This window comes from Styela clava, chromosome 9 (assembly GCF_964204865.1).
Source record: "Styela clava chromosome 9, kaStyClav1.hap1.2, whole genome shotgun sequence".
Lineage (NCBI taxonomy): Eukaryota > Metazoa > Chordata > Ascidiacea > Stolidobranchia > Styelidae > Styela > Styela clava.
Window position 1 is genome coordinate 18,128,792 of NC_135258.1, and position 15,348 is coordinate 18,144,139.

Sequence of the window (15,348 nt, forward strand, 5' to 3'; positions counted from 1 at the left end):
TGGGCAACATTTAATCGTTGAGCCTACTGCTCCTCAGTCAACAGCCTTGGCACCATTTTGGCACTCACCTTTCACAAGCCAAAAGTGTCAACCAAACTGGTGCGAACCGTTTTTTTTTGTCTTTTCCAACTTCGCAATGACGCGAATTGTTGAGCGACGGTCGCTGCGAATCAACTGCCTTTCACAACTGAACTCACAACTGATACCTTTTCGATGTTGGTATCAGTTGTGGAAGTGCAAGGCCTTCCTGACTTCGAATCATCCTCCACATCCTCCCTGCATCCCACAAATCGCTTGTGCCATTCAAAAACTCTTGTTCTGGACATGGAAGAATCTCCATAAACATCACACAATTTCTTCAAAGTCGCAGTCGCCGTTTTTCCAAGTTTGACACAAAATTTAATGTTAATTCATTGCTCAATCGTCATTCTGCAATTGAACCCCCTATCGCCAAAAAACTCAATCAGATCTCGCACAGCAATTTTTTTTTCAACAAGCAATTAATCACATTCACCTATGGCTCCTAAAGAGCAAAAATAATTGCGATATTGTGTCAAAAAAGCTGTTGAACAAAGAACACATATTACACCACACTGTAAAAGTGTTGATTACCAATGGTTAATCGTGTTGCGCAATCTGTGACGTCAGTCTCGTTTCTTTTTAGCCACACCTCGTATATCTGAATATTCTAAAAGGACGCCCGTGATGACAAAAAATGGAAGTTCAAGTGTTTGGTGTACTTTTTATACTATTAGCTAAAAGATATGAGTAAACACTGAAACAATAGGAGGTTACTAATAAAGGATCACTGGCAAATTAGTCTGGGAATTGTGCAATCCCTTCTATCTTCACAAAACCCTGTCTCCATTGAACTCTCAGTTTCAATGGATATCTATGCAATATGTCTCAATCAACTCTGTCAATTTGTGTGGTTACTTTGCATAGATCATTGTATTTTACTCCCTATATCGAATTGCTGGAGCATAACTTTAACAGGATAAGATAAACATCATTTTTAAACTTTATAACCGAAGTAAAATTACTATTTCCTCACACTTTGCAAAAGCCAATTTGATGAATTTTATATTTTGTGGATAACAATTTTACACTACACATGACTTCCACCTGACATAACAATAATAATTTTCAAAACTGCGCTCAACGAAGTTTAGAAAACATGTTCACCAGTTTCTTCTGCCGTAGAATCTTCGTCTCTAGCCAATGTACGAATAGGAGCAGAACTTATGTACTTAGTTGTAAATGCATTATCATTCTCAATTTCTAGCTGTCGTTTTCTTCTTGACAACACTTTAGTGCAATTCTAAATGATATAAAATGAAGATTGTGCTTAAATGTATTTCTGTGAGCCAAACTTTGAAGTTGAAAAGCAATCGATTCGTGATTCAAAAATGATTCGAATGAAAGTGAGGAGCGGCAAATAATTGACATCTCTAATGCACATTGCAGTTCCTTGGCAAGCAATTTATTTTCTTATAAAGACACCACTGATTGTATTGATATGGTGTTACATTTTTTTTATATAGAGTGAAGTACATCAAGTAAGAAAAAGTTCTCAAAGCTATAAAGAAAGGGTATTTAACAAAAGCAAGTCTTAAGACTATAAGAAACCACATATCCGGTGTTAACGGGGCCCATGCCTGAAAACAAAGAAACAGACGTGGTTTTAATTAAATACTTGGGAAGTCTGAGTCCAAATCATGTTGAGCCCCATCTGTCCTATAGAATGACTTGATGCTCGAGTCTCTCATTTAAAGTAATTCCCTTTGTTTTTGATCGAAAACGCCACCAGAAAGATATTTGATTTTTTGTCAAAATTTTGGGTGGTGCATCTATATATTCGTGATTTATTTGAATGTGGTTACAAACTTTTTCCTTGTATAAATATACTCACCGTCACACATTTAGTTCCAACAGACATGTCACAAATCTTTGTTGTGCAATGTAGATGCATTTGTTTATTACTTCCCTTCCATTTAAAAATTTGAAACATGAATGAAATTGCATCTTTTTTCACTGAAGTCATGTTCTTTGATATATCATTAGGTACGGCACAGCTATAAAAAATTTAAAGACCAATAAAATAACTTATATGAATGCATGGATTGCAAACAAATGCTTTGCTATCCACTGAATTCATCATTTATCAATTCTGCCGTACTAAAACAATTTTGAATAATTTGAATTGAAACATAAACGAGACTTACTTTTGTTTGAATAATTCCACAATGTTGATCTTTACTTTTGAGTCTTTATATGCAGATAAGTAGCATGTTTCAATATCTAATGACATCTTGTTAGGTAAAGGATATTTGGAGTAGAGTAAGACATATAAATTTGTTCCAATTTTCAACTTTGGGTTAGATGGAAGTTGTTTGGTGTGCTTTGCATCAAGAAATAGTTTTAAAAGCACAATGATGTTGCCAGTCTCATCAATCTCAGCAGAAAAAAGGCTGAAAATCATGTCAATGATTATTTTGAAATTAGAAAATTCACACTTTCATTAATCGAATGTGGTAATCACAACTGAAATTATCACTTCATTTTCATCGAAATGATTTGTTGGCATCAAATATAGTTGAATATTAAATGGTTCACATCCACAGGCTAAGTTGGAAGTGTCATCTACGAAATTTTATTAGCCTGAGCGGCATTCACCAGATGTCATTCTGTGGGATTGGATTCGGCAGTGTTATTTCTGGTAAACCATACATGGAATTATGGATTTTTTTTCATTTAAAGGTGAATCATGTAACCGCTTCATCCATAAACCATGTTCATTCATATTAACCGTTCAATTCTTCCTTTTTCAGGATATAATAGGATTTTCATATTTATCCCAGGGAGTAGATAAGATGGCTAAATGGCGCGGCCTCTTGCCCGGTTACCAGTTCATTTCTGATATGGGATCAATTAGCCAGGTATTTGTTTCAGTTGCATGAGCTTGATGGCGAAGAAAGCAGTTACATTTTAGTGGTTACGTTAACCACATTGTTAGGAGTTCAGCAACCCAAGCAGCTTAATCAGAGGTGCTATGGCAAGAATATTGCTTTAACGCTTAGCACGATGTGCCACACATACTTACTTGTTTGGAGCTGGTTGGAACACAGCTGATAGAATGTCATCTGGTCGAAGTCCAATTCCATATTTCACTACATAAGTACAACTAAGATTGGCAATTAGAACAGATGTATCAATAAAGTTGATGGTTGTGATTCGTTCATAGTAAACTTTTCCAGATATTGTTACATTTGTAGAATTGTAGGGTCTTGCAATTGATAAACCACAAGCTGAGAATGGTGAAGGTACAAACAATCTGAAACAAATAAAATACAGAGTGACCGAAAAAGCCGAACACCTAAATTTATTAATTACTTCAACAAAAATGAAGAACGTTATAAAAGATACGTCCTCTCCAGAATAGGTTCCAAATGAATTGGGTTAACTCAAAGTTTGATTTGCATACCGGTAGTGTTTCAGTTTACTTTTTATTAACTATACTAAATACCTCTCACCGTGAGAGTAATAAATGGGTATCCTACTTTGAGAGGAAAAATACAGTACCAAGAAAGTATTTTTACCCAGTAATGAATTTGCCTGGCTGTTTATTCAGAAATTTTTATTGGTATATACCAGGGGTGACCAACTAATCAGTAACATGGTACTGAATGAGTGATGAATTTGCAGATAACACTGCACACACGCATACACAAAATTCCACCGCTGCCAATAAGCTCAGCTCTGTGCGCATATTCATAAAGAAATCGAAAAAAAATTTCTATTTTTTATGTCCCATTCAATTTTCTAATTTGATTATGGCGCCACCAGAATTTCCAAACGGGAGGGGGGGTCAAATTTAAAATTCTCAGCGCTATGATTTCTGAAACAGTCGCCGCGATTACGTGCTAGTTAATGCTTGTCTCACACGTTCACTGCTTATCACACTTCCAAAGCGTTTGTCTTTTTTTTCAAACATAAAAAGAGCTGACCTTCTCTGCGAATATTGATTTTTCTGTCAAATAAAACATTCAATTCATGACATCTACGAGAATTTAAAATGTCTCATTATATTTAAATGAAGGCATTGGCACTCTAAAATATCACAGCAATCTGCGAACATAAAAATGTTCATGTTCCCGAAAACAAATACCTGGCTAACTAATCCCATACCTGACCTGGACTGATAACCCCCAAGAGGCCGTGGTTCGCCATATGATTAAGCCGTCTTATCGGCTTTTCTCTCCCCCGGGATAAACATGTAAATCCTATCCTATCCTAATGTGAGGAAAATTGCCATATAATATTTAGTTTTGATATGTATGTGTATGACTTATTTTGCACAAGTTATTTTTTGGGGTATGTTATTGAAATTGAAATTTCAAAAACATCAAATTTAGTTTAATACTAGTAAAGCAAATTTTTAATGCACATACTTGTACATAGTATTATTTTGATTATCCGTGGTTGGCTTTGTAATTGAACATGTAGAAATCTTTTGTTGATTTGCAAAATACACAATAACACCAGATGGTGTAGTGTTGTTTGATGTTCCTGAAAGAGATCTGATAATATCGATAGAAACCAATACCGTCAAACCAGAATCTCCACAAGTGATTTTTGGACTTTCTAAAACAAAAGTAAATTACATTATGCATTGGTATAACCCAATACATATATATATATATATTTAATTAATTTAATCTTTTTAAAAACAAAATTACACAGTGCTTCATTTTGAATAATTCAAGTGCTGGGTACTTGATGCCGGACAGGCTAATTCTGATCAACCCAGATTTAGTGAGGTAAGATATTTGATATGTTTGCAGTAAAGTTCACTAAATCATATTCTGAGTCTTATATTAGAGTGGAGAATATGTTTGTAAATAATTAAAAACTAATCTTACCAAACTCGCAAGACTTCCCGACATGAGTAGAAGGACAGTCGCAACTGAAATCATATTTCTGCACTGCTGAACATGTACCATTGTTTTTGCAGGGAGATTTTGAACATTCAGTATTATTGTAAATAACAGCACTTGTAGGATTTATAGTTACAACCGGTGCTGCAGTGGCATTTTGTGTAACAACCAATGCTGTGCTGGTATCTTTTTTCACAGCTGGTAAAGTTGTGGCATCGATTGTGACTGGTGATCGAACTGGTGGCGTTGTGACAGTATTTGAAGGCAAAACTACTGTTGGTAATGATAAACCTACATGCAAAATCAAACAAGATATAAAGACATTGAACTCTGTCAGCTATTCCCATACCAGAATAGGAATGAGTCTGTGGTTCTCCAGAAGGATGAAATCTCTTTTTTATCCAGATAGTAATATAGTATCTCATCTTAGCCATACAAACACTAAGTAATAAATTGTGGATTGGAATAAACTCAAACTATCTGAATCAGCTACAAAGATGCAAACAAAAACTAGTGCAAATTACAGTCGCAAATTGAAACAAATTATAGCACAGACTCCTTGGGTGCAGATTCCTGCAATAGATTGCAGCCCAATGCAATATGTCTAATGTGTGTATCCACATTTTCCCTTCATTACCTTGTAAAAATCTATGGAATGCACTCAATAAGTTGTTTTTGGATGTTGTGTCAAATTTTTCAGGTATCACCGCTGCATATTCAGGCTTTGATGATAGCTTCTGCAAGTTTGGCAACGAAGTGTTTTCTAAACCTGTAATAAGACAACAATACCACATATGGAGTCTGCAATTGTATGTTCAAAATTTATGTTCAAATATTAAATTTAATTGTATTAGTATAATATATGATATTGTTTGTGTTTTAAAGATAATTTAAAGATTTCTTTGACACCTCATGGCCGTTTGGTAATGAGTTATTCGCCATTAATATTCTCCTTATTTGAAAAGTAATTCAACTTTTGCTCAGCTTTTTTAGTTGCCAATTGTAACTCGAATGTGAAGAGTTTTGTGTTGGGGAATGAAGAAAGTTACCAAGAATTCAATGAGGAATAATAATACTCTAATAAAATCTTTTTCCAGCTTACCAAGCAAGAATACAGATTTATTGGTCATCAATGTACTAACATCTGTCAAATCGATTCCAGGCTGGACAACCACAACAAAATAATTTGCATCTTTATTTTTGGATGTCATTACTTCTTTCAAAGTTTGATTCACAGATGAGTTTGTTGTCGTTTGCTTCCATGATCTCAGAAACTTAAAATAATTGTATTAGTTATTACTTACAGACAAGTGAACCACAAAGTTAAAGTAGCATGAAGTACTGTCAATTTATTTCAATGTACCAAGATAACATCACAACAGCGAAAAAGAGAGAATTTTACTATTTATCTTAACAATGGGATAATGAATTAGAATTAATTAAGACATTGCGATAGCAAGTTTGCTCTTTATGCTTAGCACATTCTGCCAACAGTAGTGCCAGCATACAAAAATGGTGATGGAAGATGCACAATGCCACAAATGAGAACTATGTTTTTTTAAGTTTAGGATATTTAAATATAAATATAATCCCAAAACTCTTCTACATAATTTAAATTTAAAATATACTAATACATCACTGATTTTTTTTGATGGATAACATTGAACATGAAATCTTGAAAATTCTAAATGAAATTCTTCAAGTTACCTCTCTTGGAGCAGGCTTGGGTCCAACTTCCACAGTATTATTTGATTCAACAAAAGTGAAGTTTGCAGATTTTAATGAAATCAAATCCAACATATAAGCCAACAATAACCTGAAATTTTCTTGAACTGGAACAGTCAATGGGCCTGAACTTGGCATAACAATGACAACCTGGTTAAACAAATTTATCAAACAACGATGAGATAAATAAACTATAACGGAGACAGAAACTCAAAGGGCATGAATAAAAGGGATAACATATTTCTTTGGAGTTTATCTTACTTGAATATGACATTAACTTCACCTTTATGCTTTTTTTGGGGTCAATGCAATCAGCCGACATTTCGCAGACAAATGGCTTGAGAAGGAAGCAGTGTACACTGTCCCATAACACCTTGATTGTTGATGATGGAAGCCAAATTTTCAACTCTGACACATTAGTAGGTGCATATACTACACATTGCGCTGTGGCACTTGGAAATGTTAAGTTTGTTCTCCAATAGGTGTTTTTGCTATTATATGGTCTCGATGATCCAAACATACTAAAGAAAAAAAATTATAATTCAATATAATTAGCAAGAAATAGGAGCCATAAATTTTTAATATTCGTAAGGATGTTTCAACCAATCACATTAATTTAACTCAGAACAGACGAGTTTTCTGCCATTGTATTGTATGTCTAATTTTCATAAACTTGAGGACTATGGCAACTATGGCAATGTTTTTCATAAACAGTTTCGACCATTACAATTAGAATCTGATTGAGCTTGGTCCTTCAATGAATGTTTAGTGTACAGTGCATGAGATTGATTAGTTGCCCTGGCATTTTAACATTAAACTTTTGGGTATAGTCTGTCAAACAATAGTTTGACAACATACTTCAATATCAAAATGTATAAAAATTCATAACTCACAGCCACTGGTAACCATTACCAGGCCCTTTATATGTGAAAGGTATTAAAGGCCATTTTGACCATTCCAATGCTGATGCTTGTGTTTTAACCAGATTGGAAATTACACTGTGCGCCCTGTCATTGTCTACTATTGGTCCATAAGAAGCTGGATCAATTTTCTTTTTACATTGGTCTTCTATCAAGTACTGAAGACCAATTGATTCTATGCCACTGGTAACATGGTAACAAGAATCACTAGACAAAGTCCAATCAAATTTGCAGTAACCTGAAAAATTATGAATCTTAATCTACAATATTAACGTATATACACACATAGGCAAAGATTCATCAATTTAAAGTGAGTGCCTTCATAATTTTAGGTTTTGTTTACAGCATTTTAGTTGACCTAGGTATATTGTGTTTGCGTGTTGGAGACTTATGGTAAGTAGTAATTTCTGCACCACACTACATCTATGTGTGGTCTAGGTGTCAATAATTGAACATTGTTAGAGAGAACATTATATTAATTGTTTAGTCAGTGTATAAGTAATATGAGCAAACTTCTATGAGTAATGCAGTTTTCACTTGTGTGCAAGATAACTTTCACTAATGTCTTGTAGAGATAGGACACATAACTCACGGCACATCGATATTGGAATTGAATCTTCCAACGAAGCAAAACCTGTTCCATTCAAGGTCTGGACTGAAGATATAACGTCACCCATATGTGATTCGCACGTAGCTGAATGTACATGATGCATCTCTGCAGTGCTTAGTTTCCTTGACCATACATTGACTCGTTTAACCTGACCTGCCATTGTGAAAAAAGAACATTATTATTGTTATGTGAATGCAGAATTCAACTGCTAGGCTTATTTGATAATAAAAGCCATTTTCCTCAGTTAATTCGTGGCATGAATATTTGGAATCGAACAACTAACTACTAAGATTACAATCAAAAACTTGTTCAGTCTCAAAAATAGAAGCAAGTAGTTGACATATACATAGGAAATTTATTTGAAAAAACTAATTTATTCACTATTTTTTGTATTTTTCCTATTCACTTAAATTCCAACTCCATAGCTTCAGTATACATTTCTTCAATAATTAATATTCAAAAATATAGTTGAACCTTTTGAATATATTACAATTTTGATGCATTTAAGAATCTCATCCTTTTAGCCATCTTCAGTTAATATTATCGTATTAAAAGTGGTTTATTTAAAACATTACTTAATGTAATTCTGCATTCATTATTCTAAATCAAATCTTTTACTCCATGGGACTACAATACACTATTAGTAACAAATATGATATGTTGACAGAATTTCAAATTTTCTTGTCTATTTGGGTAAAAACATTTCAGGATAATGTTGCAGAATATATATACCATAAGCAGAAAACTATGAAAATTATAAATTTTTTCACTTATTACCCTCTATTGGGATCAATTGTGGTCGGTCATTCAATATGCCAGTTTTATTATTCCCAATTTCAATAAATCCATTTTGCCAAACAAATATATGCATTTTCTTATGTTATAACATGTAGTCATGCATCTAAAATACAGTGATTATGCCACATGCCACAAAGCAACGCCGCATAGTATTACCATAAAACATTTTACCTAAAAAGGTTTCATTAGTATTGTACATGAGATGAAGAGAATTCATGCAAAAAGCTATATCTCTTTTATGAACTGGCGTTGGAAAACTATCAATCAAGATAGTTATTTTCTTGCTTTCAATCAATATGCAAGCATCATGCCATTGTTGTTTTGGAAGTGAGCTGATCTGTGGAAGAACCTAAAAAGGAAAGGCATATGAAAATGGAGTAGAACCTTTGTTACCAGTAATGTCACTTCCCCGCCTACAATATACCTATTCATACAACCTATTGAACTAAGCAAACTCTATTACAACTGTTGTACATTTTTATCGTAGCATCACAGTGTACACAAACAAAAAATTTACAGACACACTTTACATTGAAGAAGAAGGGTTAATATTTTTTCAAAGTTAAATTTCAAAAATTATTGCTCGATTTTCTAAATGTGTCAGACATTAGTAGATCACAAATATTTCTTACTGTATAGCTTCTTTTACATTTTATTATGACTTACAACAGAAGATATGCTCCAATTTAATCGAAACAATGGATGAGATAGTGTAGATGAATTTCTAGCTTGAAAACTAAAACAGATGGTAGTATTTGTACAATTTGATGAACTGCTAAGAGGAATATCCAAGTAAGCTTCATTGCTTTGTGACTTGAAGAATTCTGCTCTGAATGTTTTCACCATCTTTTCTGGTACTGTGTCTACAGAACTACCTGATAACAATAAATCGATAAATTTGAATATATTGAGTACAATGATCTTAGTGGTGGATATGGAAATTGAGCCAATACCTAACTTCACACAACTGTAAACCCGCAGTTTGTCAATATTGCAGCCAGAATGCCCAATCTTGCATAAGTGAACTTTTATACAAAAATGATTATCCAATGGAGCAATTCATACATGTTATATTATTAATACCACAAAGAATTCACCAAATACAAAATACCCAACACAGCTGACTGATTCTGACAACATGTTCCCATATACAAGAAGGCCATTTCAAATGGAAAACATTGTCAAAAGCAGTATTTCACCAATCAGGCAATTACCAATTTTAGCGAACAAAAAAAAAGCGATAACAGAATCTCACACCACTAATAATATCTATTTGCTATTGGTAAAGTAAGCAACAGTGTTATTTGGTTAAAATTATTTGGCAATTCGAAAGGTTTTTTTATGATGATCTCCTGGTTCTTTTATTGTGCTTGCTTATCAACAGCACTGTATACAAAGTCAATAGCCCAACACTTTCCAATGCTTATTAGTCCCAATAAATTAATACTGAAGTGTATTGAGCGCCTTGGATTTATTTTTTAATTTTTCACTTATTGCATTGGGCAAACCAGCAACTAACCTGGTATATTTTTGAAGCCAAATATCGTAGCTGTTGTTGTATTTGTTGTTAGACCAAACTTTGCTCCTGATTTGTAAATGAATTTTCCATCAACTGGACTTTTAACAAGGTATTTATTTGCAGCAGGCAATGGTACCAAATTCCAGAGTTTATACCTGTGATTATTGATTAATATTTCATACATGACACCAGTACTGATATACTGGTAGTGGTAAGTGCCACGAAGTAAATTATTACACGCATTACGCATGGGACTATGTTTAGTATTTGAGGCTAAATCAAATAATATTCAAATAACTGTCTAAGTAGCTTGAATAAACAATTTGAATGCTCACGCTCCAAAGCTTTCAATACCGTTCCTTGAACCAAAATGTTATAAATTGCACGTTCATCTAATGTAGTTGCGAAGGCTCTTGAGATTTAGCTTTGTGATAAATTTGAATAAACCCCCCTTTTTTTTATTCTAATCATTAAACTATCACAGCCCATTTTGTGCTTTATACAAATTAGACAAGTTAGAGCTACAAGTGAGATAATTTTGACTTCATTGCCCCATCTTATCTCTTGTAATCATTTTTCAGTATCACCATTTTTGAGGTCATTCAAGTACTAAGTTACCAAAGCACAATGTATATTATGATAGGATACCTATTTGCTTTGTACCTACCCTTTGTGGGGACTAACAAACATGACCTTGTCATTTATGATATTGAGCCACCATAAACAAAATGCACCATTCGGACACGAGTAAAGACTCCTTATTGCGTATTTTCCTTTTATTCCAACAAGTTGAAGTGGAATGGATGATATTGTAGATCTGATTTACAAATCATGAACATTATTCATCATTTATAACACAATTATAAATGTTTGTTATAATTATATTCAAAATATAAACACACATTCGTTATTAGCAGTATCTTCTTACATTTATCTACTGGTCCACAATTAAACTTTTATCAAAACTGCCAAAAGCAAAATTTGAAGTGCAAACCACTGAAAGTCACAATTACCGTTTTCGTCTATTTGAAACTGATGGAAAAAGTCCAAATAAGTCATCTGAACTGGTAGCTTCCACAACACCATTTTTAGGCTCTGTTCGTTCCATGCATCCTTCACCAGTATACCCAGATGGACAATCTTCAGAGCTGCAATATATATGTGCAACTTTGATACTTAGTACAAAATGAAAGATGAATTTGTAGGTAAGGTATTGATTGACGCTTGCATCAATGCCAGATTCGTTATATGAAAACCTATTTGATATCAAAATAGAACTTATACCTAGTCATAAATTGAAAATAACTCAATTTGAAACTAAAATTTAAAAATTAGTAGTTATATCTGGGTCTCATAAAACAGAATATAATTAAGATTACATAATTCAAACATGTTCACTTACTGGTACACAACCTTACTCTAATGCTTACTTTAATGCAGTAATGTTCTAACCCTATGATAAAGTATATTCACCTTGTTTGCACTGCAACCACTGCAGTACTAATCTCAGATGTAGATGTTGATACACTGAAAACATAATATGATGTTTATTAACTAAAATTTAATATTAGGTGATACTACTATACTAGTCATTACTCATTGGAACAGTAATATTTGCAAAAAGTAAAATCTTGATCTTGTTACATATATTCAATTCAATAAAAACCTACATAGAACGGTTAAATGATTGGTAAGGATTAAATATGCATGATATTTGGTAGATATAGCAATGTAAAACCAATATTTCATGACAAATATAAATACTAACATATCACAAATCTAGCATGTTGAGTGAATCAAAACCCAATATTCTAAAGATGTCTTATATTAGTTAGTTTAATAGCAAGATATTATTGTACATACAAAGAACATATTTGTTTGTATTCCTCTGTGGACGCTTTTTTCATTGACATAAGCAATAGTTGAAATGTTTAATATGTATAAGTTACATAACTAAAGTTACCTAACTGAAACTGTCGTGAGCTCTTCTGTACTAATGGATGAAGTGGTTGTCACCATTCCATAGGAAGAATTTTCATATGCTGAGGTTCTAATAGTGGTCATAAGTTGTGCAGTAGTTGATGAAATTGTTGGAAGGGTATTAAGAGAAAAAGTTGTCGTTTTCCATAGATGTAGCCCATCAGAAACATTTCCTGGTAGTGTAACATTAGTTGTTGAAGAAATAAATTCTGACGAAGAAAGCACTGTGCTGTTTTCAGTAGTAAAAAAAGGAGTTGTAATTGGTATGTCTGAGAAGGTTGCGACACTTTGCAGAGTTGAGTAATAGTTAGTTTTATTTAATGATGAAGTAGTATTACTCTCTGGAACAGAAATTGTTGTAATATTGATTGGGTATTGACTTGTCCAAATTGATAAAGGGTTAGGAGTTGTTGCAGTGATGATTGGTTCAGAAGTCATATTCTTGACTCTTGTCACACCCGACGAACTTGTAACTGCAGATAGATCTGTTGAAAATGATACAATAGTTGTATTAGGTAAAGTAGAACTGGTCTCTGAAGTTACTCCTGAAAACCTAGTTGTTGTTGAAGTATCAGTAGACAAACTGGATGCCGAAGTTGTTCGTAATACAGCATCTGTAGTCAGTAAATTAGATTGGGCGGATCTGCCTTCCACAAAATCAAACATCCGAACCAAACTCTTTCCAGCTATGACGTAAGGCATTTCATCCACAATGAAGTCACCTAAAAATAAAGATAAAAAATCAATGTCTTCTTAACCAAACTTGTCAGCCAACTATTAATATTCAAAACCAGGAAAAAGAAAACGTCATCATTTGTACATACTGTGATCAGACAAACCAAAATGAAAGGCCGTCTACTCTGAACAACAACAGTCATCATACCTCTAATACATGACAATAGTTTATCAGCAACAGCAATTCTTTGTCTGTCATTGTTCTTTGCGAAGTCATAACATGAGGCATGAGATGACAGAGTTTTTAGATGGTTTGACTGCGCTGACATCAACCCTTCAAAAAGATTTAAAAATTATCAACTGCTATATTTAAAAACTTAACATAGCATCTACGAGAATAAAATAGAGGAAATATGTATTTTACAAATAGACATATGTGGCAATTGGTTAGTCATAGCCTAGGAATCACTAGCAAAAATGTACTTGGTATGTACACATGCATAAATCTATTAATAAGACGGATAATACGGTAGAATATCGTTGGTTGCGAGATGTGTATCCCTGCTAATGAGAAGGTTACTGCTGATTGATTAGTTATGAGATTAGATATCACCTTGAAAATACCAACATATTTGTAAAATTCAACCTTAAATATATGTTACAATGAAAATCTTAATGTGGTTAAATAATTCAACAATATAAGTACAGGTTAACTCACCCAATGCAAAAGTGAAAGAAGTTGATTTTTTAACAAGAGCAGTTGAAATATGCTGGTCATACGCAGAAGTAATGATGTTTATATATCGATACTTTGCATCATTCGAAAATGAATTTATGTATTTGATAATATTGTCAAGATTGGTTTCTCCAGGAAAAGGAACCCAGCTGAGAATACTCTAAATTAAAATAACCCACAAGGATTGAACAAACAAAACATTACTTGCATCAATGAAAATCTAAAATATTCCGAAAGTGAAATAATTATGCTGGAAAATGATTGACACTTCACAAAATAAAACTATATTGAGAGAAAAGTTAGTTTGCTGAAAAGTTTGCTGAAAGTCACCTAGTTTTTAGCTGCTTCTAATCGACGGGTTGATTCTCGTACCTGACATGGACTGGTAATCATTCGAAAGGCAATGGATTGTCACATGCCTAAACCATTTTATTATTTTCCTTTCCTTTAGATAAGTATGTAAATTTTATCCTATATGACGATACAATTCAGAGTGTACTTCGACATAGCCTAAAAAAGGAAATCTTGAAGCAAGCATACACCCTATGACCAGGCTAATATGACCAGATATGGAAAAAATGATCCCAGATGTATAAAAGCGATTGGTAAGATTTAAAACAGAGAAATTTTGATAGATAATACCTCAACCACAATAAGTTGTCAGTCTGATCATTTAGATGTTTCATCAAGAAATAATTACCGGTAAAAGAAAAAAGAGTGGACAAAAATATCTACCAAACCTTCTCAAGAATAGTTCTGCTGCCCGTTCTTACTACTAATGATGGAATCATTTGAATTCGGATTAGTTGATATGAAATCTCTCCATTTGTTGCTGATGTTAACTTATTCATCATCGCAACCAAAGTTTTTCTAAAATCTTTGAGCTGAATTGGTGTAGACAAATGCGAGACGAAGGATCCACCAATGATGAAGATACGAAGCTATGAATATATTTGAATATTTGAATGTTAGAAACTCAAAATATCGATGAAATATCTCAGAAATACAATAGCTTCACTCAACTTTACACTGAATTATCTATACAGCTACTAGTGAAAACAAAAAAACCTCTCATTTAGTTCTAGTCTGTGTTTGCCATTGATTTTTGGTTGAAATGTGTTATTTGGGTAAGCATACTATGTTATGCATGTTATAATAATAATAAAAAAAAAATTGAGTCATCCCATTTTAATCAAAATTGAATATGTTAGATTTAGGGATTGGGCACTATCAGTGTTTTCTGCTGGCTTTTTACAATTACTTCAAAAGCCAAAATGGGAAAAAACACAAAAATGAAAGTAGATTATTGAATCAGTAGATTGTGCGATTTGATTCTAACATTTGATCATTTTAATTTTAAAGTAGCATCCAGCTAGCTCCAAAACTGATTATTATATTTATGCACTCATGTCATATGATTAATCTAATCAAACATATATGTAAGTTTG

The 15,348-nt window shown here is 33.2% G+C and overlaps 1 protein-coding gene across 1 annotated transcript in view; it reads right to left on the bottom strand.

Annotated features, from left to right (window-relative positions):
* LOC120339071 (uncharacterized) overlaps positions 1 to 15,348 on the bottom strand; it is a 34,018-nt gene that overhangs the window by 3,093 nt on the left and 15,577 nt on the right. The window contains exons 25-46 of the mRNA XM_039407128.2: positions 14,641 to 14,841; positions 13,883 to 14,060; positions 13,373 to 13,498; positions 12,473 to 13,211; positions 11,983 to 12,036; positions 11,523 to 11,657; positions 11,177 to 11,326; positions 10,510 to 10,664; positions 9,657 to 9,865; positions 9,162 to 9,339; positions 8,175 to 8,345; positions 7,556 to 7,820; positions 6,946 to 7,183; positions 6,645 to 6,812; positions 6,040 to 6,211; positions 5,575 to 5,706; positions 4,923 to 5,228; positions 4,452 to 4,644; positions 3,104 to 3,334; positions 2,226 to 2,471; positions 1,913 to 2,075; positions 1,186 to 1,321 (exon numbers count right to left, since the gene is read on the bottom strand). Coding sequence (XP_039263062.2) covers positions 1,186 to 1,321; positions 1,913 to 2,075; positions 2,226 to 2,471; positions 3,104 to 3,334; positions 4,452 to 4,644; positions 4,923 to 5,228; positions 5,575 to 5,706; positions 6,040 to 6,211; positions 6,645 to 6,812; positions 6,946 to 7,183; positions 7,556 to 7,820; positions 8,175 to 8,345; positions 9,162 to 9,339; positions 9,657 to 9,865; positions 10,510 to 10,664; positions 11,177 to 11,326; positions 11,523 to 11,657; positions 11,983 to 12,036; positions 12,473 to 13,211; positions 13,373 to 13,498; positions 13,883 to 14,060; positions 14,641 to 14,841 — 4,546 coding nt within the window. The remainder of the gene's footprint in view (positions 1 to 1,185; positions 1,322 to 1,912; positions 2,076 to 2,225; positions 2,472 to 3,103; positions 3,335 to 4,451; positions 4,645 to 4,922; positions 5,229 to 5,574; positions 5,707 to 6,039; positions 6,212 to 6,644; positions 6,813 to 6,945; positions 7,184 to 7,555; positions 7,821 to 8,174; positions 8,346 to 9,161; positions 9,340 to 9,656; positions 9,866 to 10,509; positions 10,665 to 11,176; positions 11,327 to 11,522; positions 11,658 to 11,982; positions 12,037 to 12,472; positions 13,212 to 13,372; positions 13,499 to 13,882; positions 14,061 to 14,640; positions 14,842 to 15,348) is intronic.